General features: G+C 31.4%; 1 protein-coding gene across 1 annotated transcript in view; it reads right to left on the reverse strand.

Annotated features, from left to right (window-relative positions):
• Positions 1-23,954, reverse strand: part of LOC143230147 (cytoplasmic dynein 2 heavy chain 1-like) — a 291,177-nt gene that overhangs the window by 158,442 nt on the left and 108,781 nt on the right. Inside the window, 7 exon segments of the mRNA XM_076463222.1 lie at positions 371-497; positions 3,696-3,903; positions 4,012-4,099; positions 4,492-4,668; positions 18,760-18,974; positions 20,016-20,134; positions 23,205-23,428. Coding sequence (XP_076319337.1) covers positions 371-497; positions 3,696-3,903; positions 4,012-4,099; positions 4,492-4,668; positions 18,760-18,974; positions 20,016-20,134; positions 23,205-23,428 — 1,158 coding nt within the window.

The following is a 23,954-nucleotide window of genomic DNA, read 5'->3' on the forward strand; positions in this document are numbered from 1 at the left end:
ATAAACAGTGTTTATCAAATTTTCAACACAATAGACACTTTTTTGAAGTCAACCTTTCATTTCTAAATTCAAACATTTCAGATCAGTTATACAACAAAGTTTAACTTTAAATCTCATCAGATTCAATATAATTTATTCATGGTTTATAGAACATGAATTCAATCTTATTTTCCACAAACAAGTTTTTTCCCCTACAATTTTAATTTACTAAGAAATAAGTCTGACATTCAACATTATACAGTCTTTATCTCCCTTAAGCTTAGGTTAAGTTTCAAAGTCTGACTGATCTATTAACAATAATAGTTTTACCTCACTGAAAGTACACTGTTGTCACACTTAAAATTAACTTACATACATAAATATGTGTTACCTGTTTTAAAATCCATTCCAAAGCTTTGTAGAAATAATCCTCAATAAAAGTTTCGAGATGATGACCATCATCAGGTTGTTGTTGTAACCAGGAACTAATCACAGCCTTAATGTCTGTATCTTCATCACTAGAATCAGGAATAATGCTTGTCTTCATCAATGGAAAGTGATGCTCAAAATGAATTAGCTTTCAAATTACCAACTCTTTATACCAGATCATAGCACTTGTAGATTTACATTTTAAATGTTACTGAACTACTATTTACGTCAGAGTTTGGTATCAAACTGTTGATAATAATTTAAATTTTAGTATTATGCACTAGTTAATTTAAAAATAAAATCCTAAATGTTGAATGTAGCACTGGTAAAAATTAGATGTTTGTGATGTCAAAATACTAAATACATAGTTTCATACAAACTAGGAACTCAATCACTGATATTGAGAAGCTAGAATACAAAATTAGAGCCTCCTATATTTTATATTTCTGATACTAAATACATAGTTTCATACAAACTAGGAACTCAATCACTGATATTGAGAAGCTAGAATACAAAATTAGAGCCTCCTATATTTTATATTTCTGATACTAAATACATAGTTTCATACAAACTAGGAACTCAATCACTGATATTGAGAAGCTAGAATACAAAATTAGAGCCTCCTATATTTTATATTTCTGATACTAAATACATAGTTTCATACAAACTAGGAACTCAATCACTGATATTGAGAAGCTAGAATACAAAATTAGAGCCTCCTATATTTTATATTTCTGATACTAAATACATAGTTTCATACAAACTAGGAACTCAATCACTGATATTGAGAAGCTAGAATACAAAATTAGAGCCTCCTATATTTTATATTTCTGATACTAAATACATAGTTTCATACAAACTAGGAACTCAATCACTGATATTGAGAAGCTAGAATACAAAATTAGAGCCTCCTATATTTTATATTTCTGGAGATATTATATATTTATTGAATCAACTAAGGTGGCCATGCCTATTTCTTTAATTTTTGAAAATACTTGCCCATATACATCTATTTTGCCCAGTGATATGTGTATAACCAGCAGAAAGCCAAGAATATCCCCCTAATTTTATCTCAACCTCTGCATAGTATATTCAAGGTAAATCTTCTTTTCTCATGCTAGATTCCAAAAAGTAAGGTAAGACATTAGTGTGTTTAAACTTACATATTTTTTAGATCCAAATACAGCTTACTTGCTAAGCTTGATAAATTATTATGAAATTCTTTGGTATTTTTTGTAAAGTAATTTATGAGTTTTGGTTGTTTCCAAATAAATATATACACCCTAAAAACATTATTTTGTTTCTCATCCTCCATGTGCAAAATTTGATAAGGCTTAACAACCAACAGTAAGCAGCAAATGACAAAAAAGTTCATACTACAAGAGATAATTGTTTGCTGTACTTCTTATTTACTGTTCTATGTTTTAAGAAAAATAATTTTGAGAAATTATTTGTAAATAACAATAATGTACAAATATATACAATGTATAATAAATGAAATGTGACTGCATTTTACAGAAATTATTTGTAAGTAATAATAATGTATAAATATATACAATGTATATTAACTGAAATGTGACTCCATTTCACCCATTGCAAGTCCACTAAAATACAGCCAAGACAAGTCACTTTCAATAGACTAAAGGCCAGTTTTATATTTTTGGATATGGTAACATAAGTGCACATGTGCCATATCATTACAACTTCTGTAAAGTTAACCAGGCATGGCTAAGAGGTCAATATAAATAAATATATGCAGATGTGTAATTTTATGACATTTAAGCTATTTAGACTGAACATTTGTGTTTTTGCATTATTACATGTAATCATTTTAAAACAAAAAAATATAATTTATATTTATTTCCTAATTTCATATATTAGTTAAAAGGTTGGTCAAACCAACCAAACCCATAAAAAGATCCGACAGTGCACATAACAGGTTTTTTCCTTAACCATATCACTACAGGTATCCTTTACTTGAGAAAAGAAAGTGTACCTTACTCTCTGTGAGCTTGTCATTGTTCAGACAAACCACATTTTGTATAGTCTTTAATTTTGTTTGGTAAAAGAGCTATCAAGTAGATAATCAGACCCTCCCTTGTTTGGTAAAAGAGCTATCAAGTAGATAATCAGACCCTCCCTTGTTTGGTAAAAGAGCTATCAAGTAGATAATCAGACCCTCCCTTGTTTGGTAAAGAGCTATCAAGTAGATAATCAGACCCTCCCTTGTTTGGTAAAAAAGCTATCAAGTAGATAATCAGACCCTCCCTTGTTTGGTAAAGAGCTATCAAGTAGATAATCAGACCCTCCCTTGTTTGGTAAAAGAGCTATCAAGTAGATAATCAGACCCTCCCTTGTTTGGTAAAGAGCTATCAAGTAGATAATCAGACCCTCCCTTGTTTGGTAAAAGAGCTATCAAGTAGATAATCAGACCCTCCCTTGTTTGGTAAAAGAGCTATCAAGTAGATAATCAGACCCTCCCTTGTTTGGTAAAAGAGCTATCAAGTAGATAATCAGACCCTCCCTTGTTTGGTAAAAGAGCTATCAAGTAGATAATCAGACCCTCCCTTTCTTTCAGAATCTTTAATAGTTTTCTCTTATCTTTAATTATACATTACCTATAACCAGTAGAAAGTCAAGTGTTTTATCTAGTAAATAACATATTGTTAACATTATTTTCTGAATGGTTAAATGTCAATTTCAAGAGCACACACATCGTTTGATTAGAAAGTTAACAGCTAACTTAATTGAATTTTCAGAGGTATGGGAATGTGTCTACTCTTTGCATGTTATTGGTCTATATTGTTTGGTGCATTATTTACTTAAATACAAATTATTAAGTGCAAACCTGTCCAATCCCATAATGCCAAACACCATCAGACAGTGGTATTCCAATAACCAATAATACAGCCATATTATCAAACCTGTCCAATCCAACAAGGCCAAGCACTATCAGACAACCAAATTACTACATCCAATCATTCTTAAAATACAAGAATTCCATCATGGACACGCTGCCAAAACTTCATTATTACTAAAACATCACAGTCCATTATCAAACTTTTTCAAAGACTTATCACGACTGTATTATTTAAACCTCAACATTCACTTAAAATTAAGCATCAAGCACAAACATCAAAGAATACATCTAATGTGTTTACTTTGTAATGTTGTTTTCACACTTAATGTGTCTATAATAATTACAAATAATAATGCTGTGCCTATAGTACTATATAAGAGCTGTTAAATCTTCAAAATTTTAAGAACTATTGTGGCTTTATCATTACCTTAAAAAGATCATCCCCATTCGAGAGATTGTGGCTGGAGAAGCACAACTCAGGTCATGTGTTTCAAACAGGAAGTTAACATTAGGTCCAAACTGAATTCGTTCTCCTGAAGGCATGGTTAACAAGCGGTTATCATCGAGAACCGAGTTTAGTGATTCAATCCATTCAGGATCAATATCTCCATCACAAATTATCCACGAGTGGACATCTGATAAAAATACAAAGAGGAGATTTGAAACCTGAATTTTAAACAATGTTTACTTCATCAGACATAACTGTTTTTAGTCACTGTAATACTTTAAGCAAATTTACCAACCTTGTGGTTCTTTCACAACCTGTCTGGCACTTATAGTCAGCACTCCATCATGCCATTCCCTGGTGTCTATGTCAATATGTCCGAGCAGCTGTAAAGACAAGACAACTATTTTTAAAACGTTTGGACATACAGAGATGGACCCTATACTATATTATTATACATCTGCCCCTCTATCAGTAATAAAAACATTTCACAATAATGTCCTAAATAATTTAATCTATTAGTGTATAAAAAACATGTACAATAACAACATTTAAAAATAACAGGTGTACAATGCTCTTGTTTACTTAAACAATAAACTTTACAAAATATGACATTCAAGATAAAAATAAAAACTGGTACATTTTATACCACAAAGGTTTGGAAACTTTACATTATTGTACCTGAAGTCTAAATACAATGGTTCCTCTGGCTTTTTACATTTGTCCCTACGTTTTGTGCTCATCAGATGGTACATGGAAAAATACAAAATAAACTAACCTGAACTCGGGGAATAGCTTTTGGGTTCATCAGATGATACTTGATGGTGTGGTTCATGCTTGTCAATGACTGTAGCAGGACTCTCCATAAAGTTGACTTACCAGAGCCGCTAGGCCCAACAATAACAACTCCCATTCTCTGTTGAAGCTGCTCATACAGTTCAAGAATCTTTTTTACCTGAATAAAAAACAACTGTATGTACCACCATACATAATGTTATTGAAATCTGTCATTATTCAAGATAATAAAAAATAGCTGTATGTACCATCATACATAATGTTATTGAAATCTGTCATTATTCAAGATAATAAAAAATAGCTGTATGTACCGTCATACATAATGTTATTGAAATCTGTCATTATTCAAGATAATAAAAAACAACTGTATGTACCGTCATACATAATGTTACTGAAACCTCTCATTATTCAAGATAATAAAAACAAACTGTATGTACCGTCATACATAATGTTATTGAAACCTCTCATTATTCAAGATAATAAAAAACAACTGTATGTACCATCATACATAATGTTATTGAAATCTGTCATTATTCAAGATAATATAAAACAAACTGTATGTACCATCATGTATAATGTTATTGAAATCTGTCATTATTCAAGATAATATAAAACAACTGTATGTACCGTCATACATAATGTTATTGAAATCTGTCATTATTCAAGATAATAAAAAACAACTGTATGTACCATCATGTATAATGTTATTGAAATCTGTCATTATTCAAGATAATAAAAAACAACTGTATGTACCGTTATATATAATGTTATTGAAATCTGTCATTATTCAAGATAATAAAAAACAACTGTATGTACCGTCATATATAATGTTATTGAAATCTGTCATTATTCAAGATAATAAAAAACAACTGTATGTACCGTCATATATAATGTTATTGAAATCTGTCATTATTCAAGATAATAAATAAACTGTATGTACCATCATACATAATGTTATTGAAATCTGTCATTATTCAAGATAATATAAAACAACTGTATGTACCATCATGTATAATGTTATTTAAATCTGCTATTATTCAAGATAATAAAAACAAACTGTATGTACCGTCATACATAATGTTATTTAAATCTGCTATTATTCAAGATAATAAAAACAAACTGTATGTACCGTCATACATAATGTTATTGAAATCTGTCATTATTCAAGATAATAAAAAACAACTGTATGTACCGTTATATATAATGTTATTGAAATCTGTCATTATTCAAGATAATATAAAACAACTGTATGTACCGTCATATATAATGTTATTGAAATCTGTCATTATTCAAGATAATAAAAAACAACTGTATGTACCGTCATATATAATGTTATTGAAATCTGTCATTATTCAAGATAATAAAAAACAACTGTATGTACCGTCATACATAATGTTATTGAAATCTGTCATTATTCAAGATAATAAAAAACAACTGTATGTACCGTCATACATAATGTTATTGAAATCTGTCATTATTCAAAATAATAAAAACAAACTGTATGTACCGTCATATATAATGTTATTGAAATCTGTCATTATTCAAGATAATAAAAACAAACTGTATGTACTGTCATATATACACACCAAGTATTGGCACTTCGTGACATTTCACAGTTCTTCCCTACCCACATGACTTACTTTAAGTATCATTATTATCATTATTACTTTTGTAATGCACAAACACTAAACATGTGCAGGGTCGAAGGGAAACAAAAGTTTTTTAGCATCCCAGATTGTTTTGCCAGCCCGTTTGGAGGCTGCAAAATTTAAAACCTAAATTGCCATGGCTTTATATGTAAAATGTGAATTGTATCCTGTCTTAGTTACAGGTATTAAAAGATAACAGCAATGAGATTGAATCCATTTGGGTTTCTTTTAGTGGACATAAAGGGAAAAGACTTTTTATGGAAATGTCTTACTGACCACCAAATAATATTGAGGAAATTAGTGAGAAACTTAATAGTTAGATTGAGATTTCAGCTGTTAATGAAGTCATAATTATTGGTGATTTTAATTTCAGGCATAGAGATTAGGAAGTGCTTGAGTCAAACCATGAAGGAGAAAGGCTTTTGAAAACTGACTTTCTAAATCAATTAGTCGAGGAACTTACTAGAAGCAATGCTATTTTAGGTTTATTGTTAACTTTAAATATAGAAATGATTGAAAGGACAGTAACTGTGGAAGATCTTGTTGCAAGTGATCATTGATCTATTAGGTTTGATGTTTTGTTCCTTATGGATATAAAGGATAATAATATTTTGGTTACAAGTTTTGAAGAGGTACAACAAGAATTAGTTGTTTTGAATTGGGTGGCTGACTTACTTGGAGACACTGACCAAATCTTTAAACATTCAAAGTAAATATATTCCTGACTCTAAGTACAAAACCAGGTTTTAGCACAAAGAGTTTAAGATATTATATTAAACCATGAAATATTTAAGAAATTTAAACTGACTGCTATGACATAAATTAGTGATTTTAATTAATTAAAATTAAATCCCAGTAATTATTGGACCATTAGTATTACATCATTCGTGAAAAGACTGTTAAGAGATGCTTTCAAAAGCCATTTAGCAAAGTTTAGAATTTTATTAGATAGTCAATAAGGTTTCATTAAGGGAAAATCTTGTCTTACAAACCTTGTGACAATCATTGAAAAGGTTACTGTTTATGTAGATGAGGATAAAAATGTAGATTTTTATTTGGATTTTCAGAAAGTATCTGACAAGGTGTCACATAAAAGAAAAAAAAAAGTCTCTACAGGTGTGAGGGATAAGTTAACTAATTGGATAGAAGAGTGGCTAGATGGAGGAATGCAAAGGGTTGTTATAAATAGAGTTCAGTCAAACCGAATTAATGTTACAAGTGGTGTACCTCAGTCGTAGGACCTTTGTTCTTTTTGATTTACAACAATGACATAAAGGAAGGAATAGTCAATAAATTACTTAAATTTACTCAAGGTCTTCAGTGTTGCTGACAACAAATTCAGATACTTTTGTAAGTTGGTAAAATGAATGTCAGATTGGTTTTAATTGTGACAAATGCAAGATAATGTATGTGAGCTATCATAATTTGAATTATACATATAATTTGGATGAAAATAACGTTAACAGTGTCATGAAAGAAAGGGATCGTGGTGTGACGGTCGATCAGTCTCTTAAGTCATCCAAGCAGTGTGCTTTTATTAGCAGCAAGGCAAATAGGATTTTAAGTTGTAGCTACAGAAATGTTCAATATTTAAGTCTAAATATATTGTAATCTATTTGTACTGGTCACTGGTTAAACCACATTTAGAATACTGTGTTTCTTACATTGGAAAATACAATGAATTGTTGGAAAGGGTTCAGAGTAGGGTTACTATAACGATACCCAAAATGAAGGGGTCGTCCTACGAAGAGAGGCTGAAATCTTTCAAATTGTTTTCTCTTGAAACAAGATGAATAAAAGTGAGTTTGACTGAGGTGTTTAAGATTGTAAAGGAAACTGATAGTGTTGATGCATCATATTTAATAGTGAGAATATTCTGACTAAGAGAAACAACTATAAAGTTTGGGAGTGTAGGAGTCAGCTTCAGATAAGACAGTTTTATTTTTCTAACAGGGTGGTTGGCTTTTGAAATGGGTTGCCTGCAAACGTTCTAGAGGCAGTAAATTTAAATGAGTTTAAGAAAAGCTTCATAAGTATTTGAATGATAAGAGCTGGCTTTAAATGCTTTTAAGTTAATTTAGTATAGAGTGTGGAACAACCAAAATGGAAGAGGTTCCATAAGTATTTGAATGATAAGGGCTGGGTTTAAATGTTTTTAAGTTAATTTAGTATAGAGTGTGGAACAACCAAAATGGAAGAGGTTCCATAAGTATTTGAATGATAAGGGCTGGGTTTAAATGCTTTTAAGTTAATTTAGTATAGAGTGTGGAACAACCAAAATGGAAGAGGTTCCATAAGTATTTGAATGATAAGAGCTGGCTTTAAATGCTTTTAAGTTAATTTAGTATAGAGTGTGGAACAACCAAAATGGAAGAGGTTCCATAAGTATTTGAATGATAAGAGCTGGCTTTAAATGCTTTTAAGTTAATTTAGTATAGAGTGTGGAACAACCAAAATGGAAGAGGTTCCATAAGTATTTGAATGATAAGAGCTGGCTTTAAATGTTTTTAAGTTAATTTAGTATAGTGTGTGGAACAACCAAAATGGAAGAGGTTTTATAAGTATTTCAATGATAAGGGCTGGCTTTAAATGTTTTTAAGTTAATTTAGTATAGAGTGTGGAACAACCAAAATGGAAGAGGTTCCATAAGTATTTGAATGATAAGGGCTGGATTTAAATGTTTTTAAGTTAAATTAGTATAGAGTGTGGAACAACTAAAATGGAAGAGGTTCCATAAGTATTTGAATGATAAGGGCTGGCTTTAAATGTTTTTAAGTTAATTTAGTATAGAGTGTGGAACAACGAAAATGGAAGAGGTTCCATAAGTATTTGAATGATAAGGGCTGGCTTTAAATGTTTTAAGTTAATTTAGTATAGAGTGTGGAACAACCAAAATGGAAGAGGTTCCATAAGTATTTGAATGATAAGGGCTGGCTTTAAATGTTTTTAAGTTAATTTAGTATAGAGTGTGGAACAACCAAAATGGAAGAGGTTCCATAAGTATTTGAATGATAAGGGCTGGCTTTAAATGTTTTTAAGTTAATTTAGTATAGAGTGTGGAACAACCAAAATGGAAGAGGTTCCATAAGTATTTGAATGATAAGGGCTGGCTTTAAATGTTTTTAAGTTAATTTAGTGTTGAGTGTGGAACAACCAAAATGGAAGAGGTTCCATAAGTATTTGAATGATAAGGGCTGGCTTTAAATGTTTTAAGTTAATTTAGTGTTGAGTGTGGAACAACCAAAATGGAAGAGGTTCCATAAGTATTTGAATGATAAGGGCTGGCTTTAAATGTTTTTAAGTTAATTTAGTATAGAGTGTGGAACAACCAAAATGGAAGAGGTTCCATAAGTATTTGAATGATAAGGGCTGGCTTTAAATGTTTTTAAGTTAATTTAGTATAGAGTGTGGAACAACCAAAATGGAAGAGGTTCCATAAGTATTTGAATGATAAGAGCTGGCTTTAAATGTTTTAAGTTAATTTAGTATAGAGTGTGGAACAACCAAAATGGAAGAGGTTCCATAAGTATTTGAATGATAAGGGCTGGCTTTAAATGTTTTTAAGTTAATTTAGTATAGAGTGTGGAACAACCAAAATGGAAGAGGTTCTATAAGTATTTGAATGATAAGGGCTGGCTTTAAATGTTTTTAAGTTAATTTAGTATAGAGTGTGGAACAACCAAAATGGAAGAGGTTCCATAAGTATTTGAATGATAAGAGCTGGCTTTAAATGTTTTAAGTTAATTTAGTATAGAGTGTGGAACAACCAAAATGGAAGAGGTTCCATAAGTATTTGAATGATAAGGGCTGGCTTTAAATGTTTTTAAGTTAATTTAGTGTTGAGTGTGGAATAACCAAAATGGAAGAGGTTCCATAAGTATTTGAATGATAAGGGCTGGCTTTAAATGTTTTTAAGTTAATTTAGTGTTGAGTGTGGAACAACCAAAATGGAAGAGGTTTTATAAGTATTTCAATGATAAGGGCTGGCTTTAAATGTTTTTAAGTTAATTTAGTATAGAGTGTGGAATAACCAAAATGGAAGAGGTTCCATAAGTATTTGAATGATAAGGGCTGGCTTTAAATGTTTTTAAGTTAATTTAGTGTTGAGTGTGGAACAACCAAAATGGAAGAGGTTCCATAAGTATTTGAATGATAAGGGCTGGCTTTAAATGTTTTTAAGTTAATTTAGTGTTGAGTGTGGAACAACCAAAATGGAAGAGGTTCCACAAGTATTTCAATGATAAGGGCTGGCTTTAAATGTTTTTAAGTTAATTTAGTATAGAGTGTGGAACAACCAAAATGGAAGAGGTTCCATAAGTATTTGAATGATAAGGGCTGGCTTTAAATGTTTTTAAGTTAATTTAGTATAGAGTGTGGAACAACCAAAATGGAAGAGGTTCCACAAGTATTTGAATGATAAGGGCTGGCTTTAAATGTTTTTAAGTTAATTTAGTATAGAGTGTGGAACAACCAAAATGGAAGAGGTTCCATAAGTATTTGAATGATAAGGGCTGGCTTTAAATGTTTTTAAGTTAATTTAGTATAGAGTGTGGAACAACCAAAATGGAAGAGGTTCCATAAGTATTTGAATGATAAGGGCTGGCTTTAAATGTTTTTAAGTTAATTTAGTATAGAGTGTGGAACAACCAAAATGGAAGAGGTTCCATAAGTATTTGAATGATAAGGGCTGGCTTTAAATGTTTTTAAGTTAATTTAGTGTTGAGTGTGGAACAACCAAAATGGAAGAGGTTCCATAAGTATTTGAATGATAAGGGCTGGCTTTAAATGTTTTTAAGTTAATTTAGTATAGAGTGTGGAACAACCAAAATGGAAGAGGTTCCATAAGTATTTGAATGATAAGGGCTGGCTTTAAATGTTTTTAAGTTAATTTAGTGTTGAGTGTGGAACAACCAAAATGGAAGAGGTTCCATAAGTATTTGAATGATAAGGGCTGGCTTTAAATGTTTTTAAGTTAATTTAGTGTTGAGTGTGGAACAACCAAAATGGAAGAGGTTCCATAAGTATTTGAATGATAAGAGCTGGCTTTAAATGTTTTTAAGTTAATTTAGTATAGAGTGTGGAACAACCAAAATGGAAGAGGTTCCATAAGTATTTGAATGATAAGGGCTGGCTTTAAATGTTTTTAAGTTAATTTAGTATAGAGTGTGGAACAACCAAAATGGAAGAGGTTTTATAAGTATTTCAATGATAAGGGCTGGCTTTAAATGTTTTTAAGTTAATTTAGTGTTGGGTGTGGAACAACCAAAATGGAAGAGGTTCCATAAGTATTTGAATGATAAGGGCTGGCTTTAAATGTTTTTAAGTTAATTTAGTATAGAGTGTGGAACAACCAAAATGGAAGAGGTTTTATAAGTATTTCAATGATAAGGGCTGGCTTTAAATGTTTTTAAGTTAATTTAGTATAGTGTGTGGAACAACCAAAATGGAAGAGGTTCCATAAGTATTTGAATGATAAGGGCTGGCTTTAAATGTTTTTAAGTTAATTTAGTGTTGAGTGTGGAACAACCAAAATGGAAGAGGTTCCATAAGTATTTGAATGATAAGGGCTGGCTTTAAATGTTTTTAAGTTAATTTAGTATAGAGTGTGGAACAACCAAAATGGAAGAGGTTTTATAAGTATTTCAATGATAAGGGCTGGCTTTAAATGTTTTTAAGTTAATTTAGTATAGAGTGTGGAACAACCAAAATGGAAGAGGTTCCATAAGTATTTGAATGATAAGGGCTGGCTTTAAATGTTTTTAAGTTAATTTAGTGTTGAGTGTGGAACAACCAAAATGGAAGAGGTTCCATAAGTATTTGAATGATAAGGGCTGGCTTTAAATGTTTTTAAGTTAATTTAGTGTTGAGTGTGGAACAACCAAAATGGAAGAGGTTCCACAAGTATTTGAATGATAAGGGCTGGCTTTAAATGTTTTAAGTTAATTTAGTGTTGAGTGTGGAACAACCAAAATGGAAGAGGTTCCACAAGTATTTGAATGATAAGGGCTGGCTTTAAATGTTTTTAAGTTAATTTAGTGTTGAGTGTGGAACAACCAAAATGGAAGAGGTTCCACAAGTATTTGAATGATAAGGGCTGGCTTTAAATGTTTTTAAGTTAATTTAGTGTTGAGTGTGGAACAACCAAAATGGAAGAGGTTCCACAAGTATTTGAATGATAAGGGCTGGCTTTAAATGTTTTTAAGTTAATTTAGTGTTGAGTGTGGAACAACCAAAATGGAAGAGGTTCCATAAGTATTTGAATGATAAGGGCTGGCTTTAAATGTTTTAAGTTAATTTAGTGTTGAGTGTGGAACAACCAAAATGGAAGAGGTTCCATAAGTATTTGAATGATAAGGGCTGGCTTTAAATGTTTTAAGTTAATTTAGTATAGAGTGTGGAACAACCAAAATGGAAGAGGTTCCATAAGTATTTGAATGATAAGGGCTGGCTTTAAATGTTTTAAGTTAATTTAGTGTTGAGTGTGGAACAACCAAAATGGAAGAGGTTCCATAAGTATTTGAATGATAAGGGCTGGCTTTAAATGTTTTAAGTTAATTTAGTATAGAGTGTGGAACAACCAAAATGGAAGAGGTTCCATAAGTATTTGAATGATAAAGGCTGGCTTTAAATGTTTTAAGTTAATTTAGTATAGAGTGTGGAACAACCAAAATGGAAGAGGTTCCATAAGTATTTGAATGATAAGGGCTGGCTTTAAATGTTTTAAGTTAATTTAGTATAGAGTGTGGAACAACCAAAATGGAAGAGGTTCCATAAGTATTTGAATGATAAGGGCTGGCTTTAAATGTTTTAAGTTAATTTAGTGTTGAGTGTGGAACAACCAAAATGGAAGAGGTTCCATAAGTATTTGAATGATAAGGGCTGGCTTTAAATGTTTTTTAAGTTAATTTAGTATAGAGTGTGGAACAACCAAAATGGAAGAGGTTCCATAAGTATTTGAATGATAAGAGCTGGCTTTAAATGTTTTTAAGTTAATTTAGTATAGAGTGTGGAACAACCAAAATGGAAGAGGTTCCATAAGTATTTGAATGATAAGGGCTGGCTTTAAATGTTTTTAAGTTAATTTAGTATAGAGTGTGGAACAACCAAAATGGAAGAGGTTCTATAAGTATTTGAATGATAAGGGCTGGCTTTAAATGTTTTTAAGTTAATTTAGTATAGAGTGTGGAACAACCAAAATGGAAGAGGTTTTATAAGTATTTCAATGATAAGGGCTGGCTTTAAATGTTTTTAAGTTAATTTAGTGTTGGGTGTGGAACAACCAAAATGGAAGAGGTTCCATAAGTATTTGAATGATAAGAGCTGGCTTTAAATGTTTTTAAGTTAATTTAGTATAGAGTGTGGAACAACCAAAATGGAAGAGGTTCCATAAGTATTTGAATGATAAGGGCTGGCTTTAAATGTTTTTAAGTTAATTTAGTGTTGAGTGTGGAATAACCAAAATGGAAGAGGTTCCATAAGTATTTGAATGATAAGGGCTGGCTTTAAATGTTTTTAAGTTAATTTAGTGTTGAGTGTGGAATAACCAAAATGGAAGAGGTTCCATAAGTATTTGAATGATAAGGGCTGGCTTTAAATGTTTTAAGTTAATTTAGTGTTGAGTGTGGAATAACCAAAATGGAAGAGGTTCCATAAGTATTTGAATGATAAGGGCTGGCTTTAAATGTTTTTAAGTTAATTTAGTGTTGAGTGTGGAACAACCAAAATGGAAGAGGTTTTATAAGTATTTCAATGATAAGGGCTGGCTTTAAATGTTTTTAAGTTAATTTAGTATAGAGTGTGGAATAACCAAAATGGAAGAGGTTCCATAAGTATTTGAATGATAAGGGCTGGCTTTAAATGTTTTAAGTTAATTTAGTGTTGAGTGTGGAACAACCAAAATGGAAGAGGTTCCATAAGTATTTGAATGATAAGGGCTGGCTTTAAATGTTTTTAAGTTAATTTAGTGTTGAGTGTGGAACAACCAAAATGGAAGAGGTTCCATAAGTATTTGAATGATAAGAGCTGGCTTTAAATGTTTTTAAGTTAATTTAGTATAGAGTGTGGAACAACCAAAATGGAAGAGGTTCCATAAGTATTTGAATGATAAGGGCTGGCTTTAAATGTTTTTAAGTTAATTTAGTATAGAGTGTGGAACAACCAAAATGGAAGAGGTTCCATAAGTATTTGAATGATAAGAGCTGGCTTTAAATGTTTTTAAGTTAATTTAGTGTTGAGTGTGGAACAACCAAAATGGAAGAGGTTCCATAAGTATTTGAATGATAAGAGCTGGCTTTAAATGTTTTTAAGTTAATTTAGTATAGAGTGTGGAACAACCAAAATGGAAGAGGTTCCATAAGTATTTGAATGATAAGGGCTGGCTTTAAATGTTTTTAAGTTAATTTAGTATAGAGTGTGGAACAACCAAAATGGAAGAGGTTTTATAAGTATTTCAATGATAAGGGCTGGCTTTAAATGTTTTTAAGTTAATTTAGTGTTGGGTGTGGAACAACCAAAATGGAAGAGGTTCCATAAGTATTTGAATGATAAGGGCTGGCTTTAAATGTTTTAAGTTAATTTAGTATAGAGTGTGGAACAACCAAAATGGAAGAGGTTTTATAAGTATTTCAATGATAAGGGCTGGCTTTAAATGTTTTTAAGTTAATTTAGTATAGTGTGTGGAACAACCAAAATGGAAGAGGTTCCATAAGTATTTGAATGATAAGGGCTGGCTTTAAATGTTTTTAAGTTAATTTAGTGTTGAGTGTGGAACAACCAAAATGGAAGAGGTTCCATAAGTATTTGAATGATAAGGGCTGGCTTTAAATGTTTTTAAGTTAATTTAGTATAGAGTGTGGAACAACCAAAATGGAAGAGGTTTTATAAGTATTTCAATGATAAGGGCTGGCTTTAAATGTTTTTAAGTTAATTTAGTATAGAGTGTGGAACAACCAAAATGGAAGAGGTTCCATAAGTATTTGAATGATAAGGGCTGGCTTTAAATGTTTTAAGTTAATTTAGTGTTGAGTGTGGAACAACCAAAATGGAAGAGGTTCCATAAGTATTTGAATGATAAGGGCTGGCTTTAAATGTTTTAAGTTAATTTAGTGTTGAGTGTGGAACAACCAAAATGGAAGAGGTTCCACAAGTATTTGAATGATAAGGGCTGGCTTTAAATGTTTTAAGTTAATTTAGTGTTGAGTGTGGAACAACCAAAATGGAAGAGGTTCCACAAGTATTTGAATGATAAGGGCTGGCTTTAAATGTTTTAAGTTAATTTAGTGTTGAGTGTGGAACAACCAAAATGGAAGAGGTTCCACAAGTATTTGAATGATAAGGGCTGGCTTTAAATGTTTTAAGTTAATTTAGTGTTGAGTGTGGAACAACCAAAATGGAAGAGGTTCCATAAGTATTTGAATGATAAGGGCTGGCTTTAAATGTTTTTAAGTTAATTTAGTATAGAGTGTGGAACAACCAAAATGGAAGAGGTTCCACAAGTATTTGAATGATAAGGGCTGGCTTTAAATGTTTTTAAGTTAATTTAGTGTTGAGTGTGGAACAACCAAAATGGAAGAGGTTCCATAAGTATTTGAATGATAAGGGCTGGCTTTAAATGTTTTTAAGTTAATTTAGTGTTGAGTGTGGAACAACCAAAATGGAAGAGGTTCCATAAGTATTTGAATGATAAGGGCTGGCTTTAAATGTTTTTAAGTTAATTTAGTGTTGAGTGTGGAACAACCAAAATGGAAGAGGTTCCATAAGTATTTGAATGATAAGGGCTGGCTTTAAATGTTTTTAAGTTAATTTAGTATAGAGTGTGGAACAACCAAAATGGAAGAGGTTCCATAAGTATTTGAATGATAAAGGCTGGCTTTAAATGTTTTTAAGTTAATTTAGTATAGAGTGTGGAACAACCAAAATGGAAGAGGTTCCATAAGTATTTGAATGATAAGGGCTGGCTTTAAATGTTTTTAAGTTAATTTAGTGTTGAGTGTGGAACAACCAAAATGGAAGAGGTTCCATAAGTATTTGAATGATAAGGGCTGGCTTTAAATGTTTTTAAGTTAATTTAGTATAGAGTGTGGAACAACCAAAATGGAAGAGGTTCCATAAGTATTTGAATGATAAGGGCTGGCTTTAAATGTTTTTAAGTTAATTTAGTATAGAGTGTGGAACAACCAAAATGGAAGAGGTTCCACAAGTATTTGAATGATAAGGGCTGGCTTTAAATGTTTTAAGTTAATTTAGTATAGAGTGTGGAACAACCAAAATGGAAGAGGTTCCATAAGTATTTGAATGATAAGGGCTGGCTTTAAATGTTTTAAGTTAATTTAGTGTTGAGTGTGGAACAACCAAAATGGAAGAGGTTCCATAAGTATTTGAATGATAAGGGCTGGCTTTAAATGTTTTTAAGTTAATTTAGTATAGAGTGTGGAACAACCAAAATGGAAGAGGTTCCATAAGTATTTGAATGATAAGGGCTGGCTTTAAATGTTTTTAAGTTAATTTAGTGTTGAGTGTGGAACAACCAAAATGGAAGAGGTTCCATAAGTATTTGAATGATAAGGGCTGGCTTTAAATGTTTTAAGTTAATTTAGTGTTGAGTGTGGAACAACCAAAATGGAAGAGGTTCCACAAGTATTTGAATGATAAGGGCTGGCTTTAAATGTTTTAAGTTAATTTAGTGTTGAGTGTGGAACAACCAAAATGGAAGAGGTTCCATAAGTATTTGAATGATAAGGGCTGGCTTTAAATGTTTTAAGTTAATTTAGTGTTGAGTGTGGAACAACCAAAATGGAAGAGGTTCCACAAGTATTTGAATGATAAGGGCTGGCTTTAAATGTTTTAAGTTAATTTAGTATAGAGTGTGGAACAACCAAAATGGAAGAGGTTCCACAAGTATTTGAATGATAAGAGCTGGCTTTAAATGTTTTTAAGTTAATTTAGTATAGAGTGTGGAACAACCAAAATGGAAGAGGTTCCATAAGTATTTGAATGATAAGGGCTGGCTTTAAATGTTTTTAAGTTAATTTAGTATAGAGTGTGGAACAACCAAAATGGAAGAGGTTCCATAAGTATTTGAATGATAAGGGCTGGCTTTAAATGTTTTTAAGTTAATTTAGTGTTGAGTGTGGAACAACCAAAATGGAAGAGGTTCCATAAGTATTTGAATGATAAGGGCTGGCTTTAAATGTTTTTAAGTTAATTTAGTATAGAGTGTGGAACAACCAAAATGGAAGAGGTTCCATAAGTATTTGAATGATAAGGGCTGGCTTTAAATGTTTTAAGTTAATTTAGTATAGAGTGTGTAACAACCAAAATGGAAGAGGTTTTATAAGTATTTCAATGATAAGGGCTGGCTTTAAATGTTTTTAAGTTAATTTAGTATAGAGTGTGGAACAACAAAAATGGAAGAGGTTTTATAAGTATTTCAATGATAAGGGCTGGCTTTAAATGTTTTTAAGTTAATTTAGTATAGAGTGTGGAACAACCAAAATGGAAGAGGTTCCATAAGTATTTGAATGATAAGGGCTGGCTTTAAATGTTTTTAAGTTAATTTAGTATAGAGTGTGTAACAACCAAAATGGAAGAGGTTTTATAAGTATTTCAATGATAAGGGCTGGCTTTAAATGTTTTTAAGTTAATTTAGTATAGAGTGTGGAACAACAAAAATGGAAGAGGTTCCATAAGTATTTGAATGATAAGGGCTGGCTTTAAATGTTTTTAAGTTAATTTAGTATAGAGTGTGGAACAACCAAAATGGAAGAGGTTCCAAGTTGTCCCAGAACGGTTCTTCACTCCCTTTGTGTTTTGAGACTCATAATCAGGGTTGTACAAAAAATAGAATTTCAGACATCTTCAAGTTGCTGCCATGCTTTTTGTTCAATACCAGAACTAATCAATTGGACTGGACAATGAGATAGAAAATACTGTATGAAAAACTATCTATATACGTTTTCACAGTTAAAGTTTAAAAAGCCTGTGAACTACTGGAAACTAATAGACCTAAATATTGTTATAAAAGTCAAATTATCCAATGTGGCTCAAATTCAGAGATGTTTGAAAACATAATTTTAAATATTTTATTTCTAAGAAGCTGGCATGACTTAAAACAATTTGTGTTAGAACATTATAGTACAAGTACTATTACTTTCTTAAGCACAGGTACTGCTTTTTAATACTGATTACAACAAATGCACATAATGAATTGTACCTATAACTTGCAAATATCAATTAACTGAAGTGTAGATTTATTTACCAAAGTGCACAATATACATTTTATTTACTTCAAATCATACAAAGAAAAGAAAATGTTTGGTTATCAACAGAGAAACAAAACAGTCACCGCTATAACATAAATGGTATAAAGATGCAAGACTTTTGGAAAAGTCATCCTCTACGTTTTTTTGTTGTTTTTTTTTGTAGGCAGTTTCTATCCATTCCAGTTGACTCACTACAACAACTCTAGCTAAACAATCTTTCAAATACTTAACTATTTTATCATTTTAACTGTTCTACCACCTTTATATAATAAGACATGAAACACAATATCACTCTACAATAAATTTTTATTCCGTTTAAACAACAATAAAAATTCTACCTACCTGCATCTCATTCATTGTAAGTTTTTGTTCAGCAAACGTCTGTCGAACAGCCTCTGCTAGGCTTTCATATCCAACACCCTTAAAGACTATCCTAGGAAACACGTCTTGAACTAGTCCATCAAATCTTTGAGAGTCTGCAAACGTTAGTTTTGATAGTGTGTTGACCCTGAGGGCTTGTACCACCAGCTGACTCTCAAATGAGTCATTTATATTGACTGAAAAAGGTGAAGGTTACATATGGTTTAATGTGCAATTACACTTGTAACAACATCATAATATAGTACAAGTAATGTCACTTTTACAATACCAGTTGAGTGATCTGTACTGACTGAAAGAAACTAAAGTGTTTTATGTGATATATCAATTAATATAATAAAATGGAAAAGACATAAAAACTGGAAATATGGGTTTAGGATCACTAGAAATTTAAGAGAACCTTTCAAAATAAACATAAAAACTGAATCACAACAATGTAACTTCCAATTAATTTTATCGTTACAACCACTCAGTACAGTAAACACATGTACTGTTACAATAACATTATTTGTTAATTTTCTACTACATTAATGAGATTCATCATCACACAAGTAAGCCTAACTCACTCAAGAATTGTAAAAATAAATTACATACTTCTTGAACTACAAAATATATACTTTGGAGATACATATTTTAAATTATTTTGAAAACAGAAATCAAAATATTTTTCAAACCTTTAGGATAAAATAGATGTTAATTTCACAAAAAAAGAACCCTTTTCCAAAGTACCTTAATTACAAGTACAATTCAGAATAGATAATGCTAAGAAAACAACCATGTGTAAATATATCTATACCAATGAAAGTATGTTTATTTTAAGGATACACAATGGACTATGGTGCTCTGCTCACTATAGCCTTCAAACTTACCATGAGACATTAACTACAGTTTTGTATTATAAATAAAATATTTAAAATCATACTGCTAGATGAAACACTTTATTTTTTCCATTTTTTATAAGATACACAACATCTGTGAGATGTAATCTGACTACGAAAGAGTTTAATAGTTTGTTTTCAAATACCTCATACAAAACATTGTTCTGAATATGAACAACAGAAAGTCAGCAGTATTGAATATGCTGAAAATCATGGAATAACTGCTCACCAAATGTGACATGTTTTACTTTCCATTGAACAATAAATGCTATAACTAACATATTATTACTTGGCAATACTAACAAACATCCTAACATTTTAATTACAAGACTTTTTTCTAACCTTTCTCATCATCGGATAAATTTCTTTTCGCCTCTTGAAGAAGTCTTCCACATCCCTGAAGCACTGTCTTTAGTGCTCTAAGTCCCCAGTCATAGTGTTGTTTTGGAGTAAGGAGCTCTCTATATAAATATATTAAAAACAGCATATAACACAATCAAGTATGTTACCATACAACTTGAAAAACAGTGAAATATCTTACCATACAGCATGTAACACAATCAAGTATGTTACCATACAACATGAAAAAGAGTGAAGTATCTTACCACACAGCATGTAATACAATCAAGTATGTTACCATACAACATGAAAAACAGTGAAATATCTTACCACACAGCATGTATAATCAATAAAATATGTTACCACACAGCATGTACAACAATAAAATGTTACCACACAGCATGTACAACAGTAAATTAGTTACCACACAGTATACACAACAGTAAAATATGTTACTAAAACTTGTAAAATTGTAAAGATATCACACACAATACAAAACTAATAAAACATAAATAAAAACTATAAAAATAGTTAACGCAATATAAAAACTACAAAAGATATGTGGTGCATCATAAAAGCCTATAATAGGTAGCTCAAACAGTGTCATTTTTTTATGTTGTAATAAATAACTATGCATATTTCAGTTGTGCTGAAGGTATATGTAATGAATTATTCTACATTACCTGAAATATTCTATGGTGAAAAAGGTATATGAGAGGATGAAACTATGAACTATTTTTGTACTGATGATGAAATTTTCAGAATATTGTAAAACAAGTACAATTCATTTCTCGTTAATAATCTGTTTAATTATTCAAAGTTCATGCTGTAAACTCTCCAAATGAAATTTGTGTATTGTACTAAAGTTCCTTCTGGCAAGATAGAAATGCAAAATATTTATGTTTTTGAAATTAAATTTAATAAATTTTTGGTGTAAGAAGAAATCAATCCGGTACTAAGTAAGGAGAATTTAATACATCAATTTTTCAGTTCTTACATACAATGTTTTAAATACAGTATATAGTGAGGGGACCACTCAAAGAGAAATTTATCACAAGCAGTTAGGAATGAACATTCGGCTTATTTTCACTTGCTCTCATAACAATAAATTTTTAATGGTGTAGAAGTAATGGAAACAAGTAATAGAAAAGAACAACATAAAAATACAATATGGTTATTCTTGTCCTGTAATCGAGAATCAAGTATATTCCAATCTTAGTGAACTGCTTTGTACTTATAGAATTATTCTACGTTGAATGAGAAGGGTAACCTAGGAATGTTTCTTATGTTTTATAAGAGAAACAAACACAACAGCAATGAGAAAGTTTTACAGAAAAAACAAAATCCAAAAACTAAATTATAAGATTGTCTACACAACAACAAACACATCATAACTGAGGGAGATCTGCAGAAACTGGAAGGGGTTTTACACATTACAAAGTGAAATATGGGAAACACAAACACATCATACTGAGGGAGATCTGCAGAAACTGGAAGGGGTTTTACACATTACAAAGTGAAATAAGGGAAACACAAACACATCATACTGAGGGAGATCTGCAGAAACTGGAAGGGGTTTTACACATTACAAAGTGAAATAAGGGAAACACAAACACATCATACTGAGGGAGATCTGCAGAAACTGGAAGGGGTTTTACACATTACAAAGTGAAATAAGGGAAACACAAACACATCATAACTGAGGGAGATCTGCAGAAACTGGAAGGGGTTTTACACATTACAAAGTGAAATAAGGGAAACACAAACACATCATAACTGAGGGAGATCTGCAGAAACTGGAAGGGTTTACACATTACAAAGTGAAATAAGGGAAACACAAACACATCATACTGAGGGAGATCTGCAGAAACTGGAAGGGGTTTACACATTACAAAGTGAAATAAGGGAAACACAAACACATCATACTGAGGGAGATCTGCAGAAACTGGAAGGGGTTTACACATTACAAAGTGAAATATGGGAAACACAAACACATCATACTGAGGGAGATCTGCAGAAACTGGAAGGGGTTTTACACATTACAAAGTGAAATAAGGGAAACACAAACACATCATACTGAGGGAGATCTGCAGAAACTGGAAGGGGTTTTACACATTACAAAGTGAAATAAGGGAAACACAAACACATCATACTGAGGGAGATCTGCAGAAACTGGAAGGGTTTACACATTACAAAGTGAAATAAGGGAAACACAAACACATCATAACTGAGGGAGATCTGCAAAAACTGGAAGGGTTTTACACATTACAAAGTGAAATAAGGGAAACACAAACACATCATAACTGAGGGAGATCTGCAGAAACTGGAAGGGGTTTTACACATTACAAAGTGAAATAAGGGAAACACAAACACATCATTACTGAGGGAGATCTGCAGAAACTGGAAGGGGTTTTACACATTACAAAGTGAAATAAGGGAAACACAAACACATCATAACTGAGGGAGATCTGCAGAAACTGGAAGGGGTTTTACACATTACAAAGTGAAATAAGGGAAACACAAACACATCATAACTGAGGGAGATCTGCAGAAACTGGAAGGAGTTTTACACATTACAAAGTGAAATAAGGGAAACACAAACACATCATAACTGAGGGAGATCTGCAGAAACTGGAAGGAGTTTTACACATTACAAAGTGAAATAAGGGAAACACAAACACATCATTACTGAGGGAGATCTGCAGAAACTGGAAGGGGTTTTACACATTACAAAGTGAAATAAGGGAAACACAAACACATCAGAAGAGAAGGAAATATAAAGAAACACAAACACATCAGAAGAGAAGGAAATATAAAGAAACACAAACACATCAGAAGAGAAGGAAATATAAAGAAACACAAACACATCAGAAGTGAAGGAGATATAAAGAAACAAACACATCAGAAGTGAAGGAGACCTAAAGAAACATAGGAAAATGGAAACAAAAACCTATAGAATGTGCTAACAAAAGGTAAATAGATAAAACATAAAGTACAAAAAAAGAGTAAACAACTCAATAATAAAATTTGGCATTCTAACTAAAATAAACACAAATCAATATCCATTGTAAACTTACTACATCACCAAATGTCTTATTAAGAATAAGAATTATTGTAGATAAGTTACTAGATTTAGAATGAGTTTATCTTGATTGAAAGTTAATTTTATAAACACATAACAAAATAAGATACTTTGCCAAAGTGAAGATGGCTACAAGTTTTGGTCCAAGACTTTTAGAAGACTTGAAACCTTCAGAGAAAAGCAGAACTTCAGCAATTAGTTCATTGTCTGGCCTAGACATCGCTACAGGACGAAACAGTTGCTTGAGATTATCTGGCAGCTTTTGTCGTCCACCATATCCCTTGCCAGCAGGATTCAACGTGATAAATATTCCTGAATTTGGATCAATATCCACCTGAAGAGTCAATAAAAACTTCATCTTATCATCGTAAAAACTGATTACCTAAAACTGTGCATTTAGAAGACCTAGGTCACAACTTGAAGTTTCCCGTATCTGACTTATATTGATAGCATTATATTTCATAATTAAACACAAGCATATTAAGACAGACTTTTAGTATTTATTACAGCTTTAATTAAAGTATCATTTACTGCAGACATTGTATACACATTTGGATAATATATATTTGAGTGTGTCACACTTCATTTATAGATGTATCCACCACTCAGTTGATAGCTGTTCAATAAATGTTTCTTGTCTACAGAATATCATGAAGTTGCATTGTTGTGTGGATTTTTGAAAACAAAGCTTACTCTCTCAGTTTCCTATTCCATATTTCAATAGTTAAAAAATACTTCATGAATTTATGAAACAAATAACCTTAAGTTCAATATTTGAAAATAAACTATGAACCTGTTTTAAACCAGAATTTCTTTTGAACAGTATTTTATCTGGCAAGAAATTAAATAAGCCCTTATGG

This window comes from Tachypleus tridentatus, chromosome 10, assembly GCF_004210375.1.
Source record: "Tachypleus tridentatus isolate NWPU-2018 chromosome 10, ASM421037v1, whole genome shotgun sequence".
NCBI classification, from domain to species: domain Eukaryota; kingdom Metazoa; phylum Arthropoda; class Merostomata; order Xiphosura; family Limulidae; genus Tachypleus; species Tachypleus tridentatus.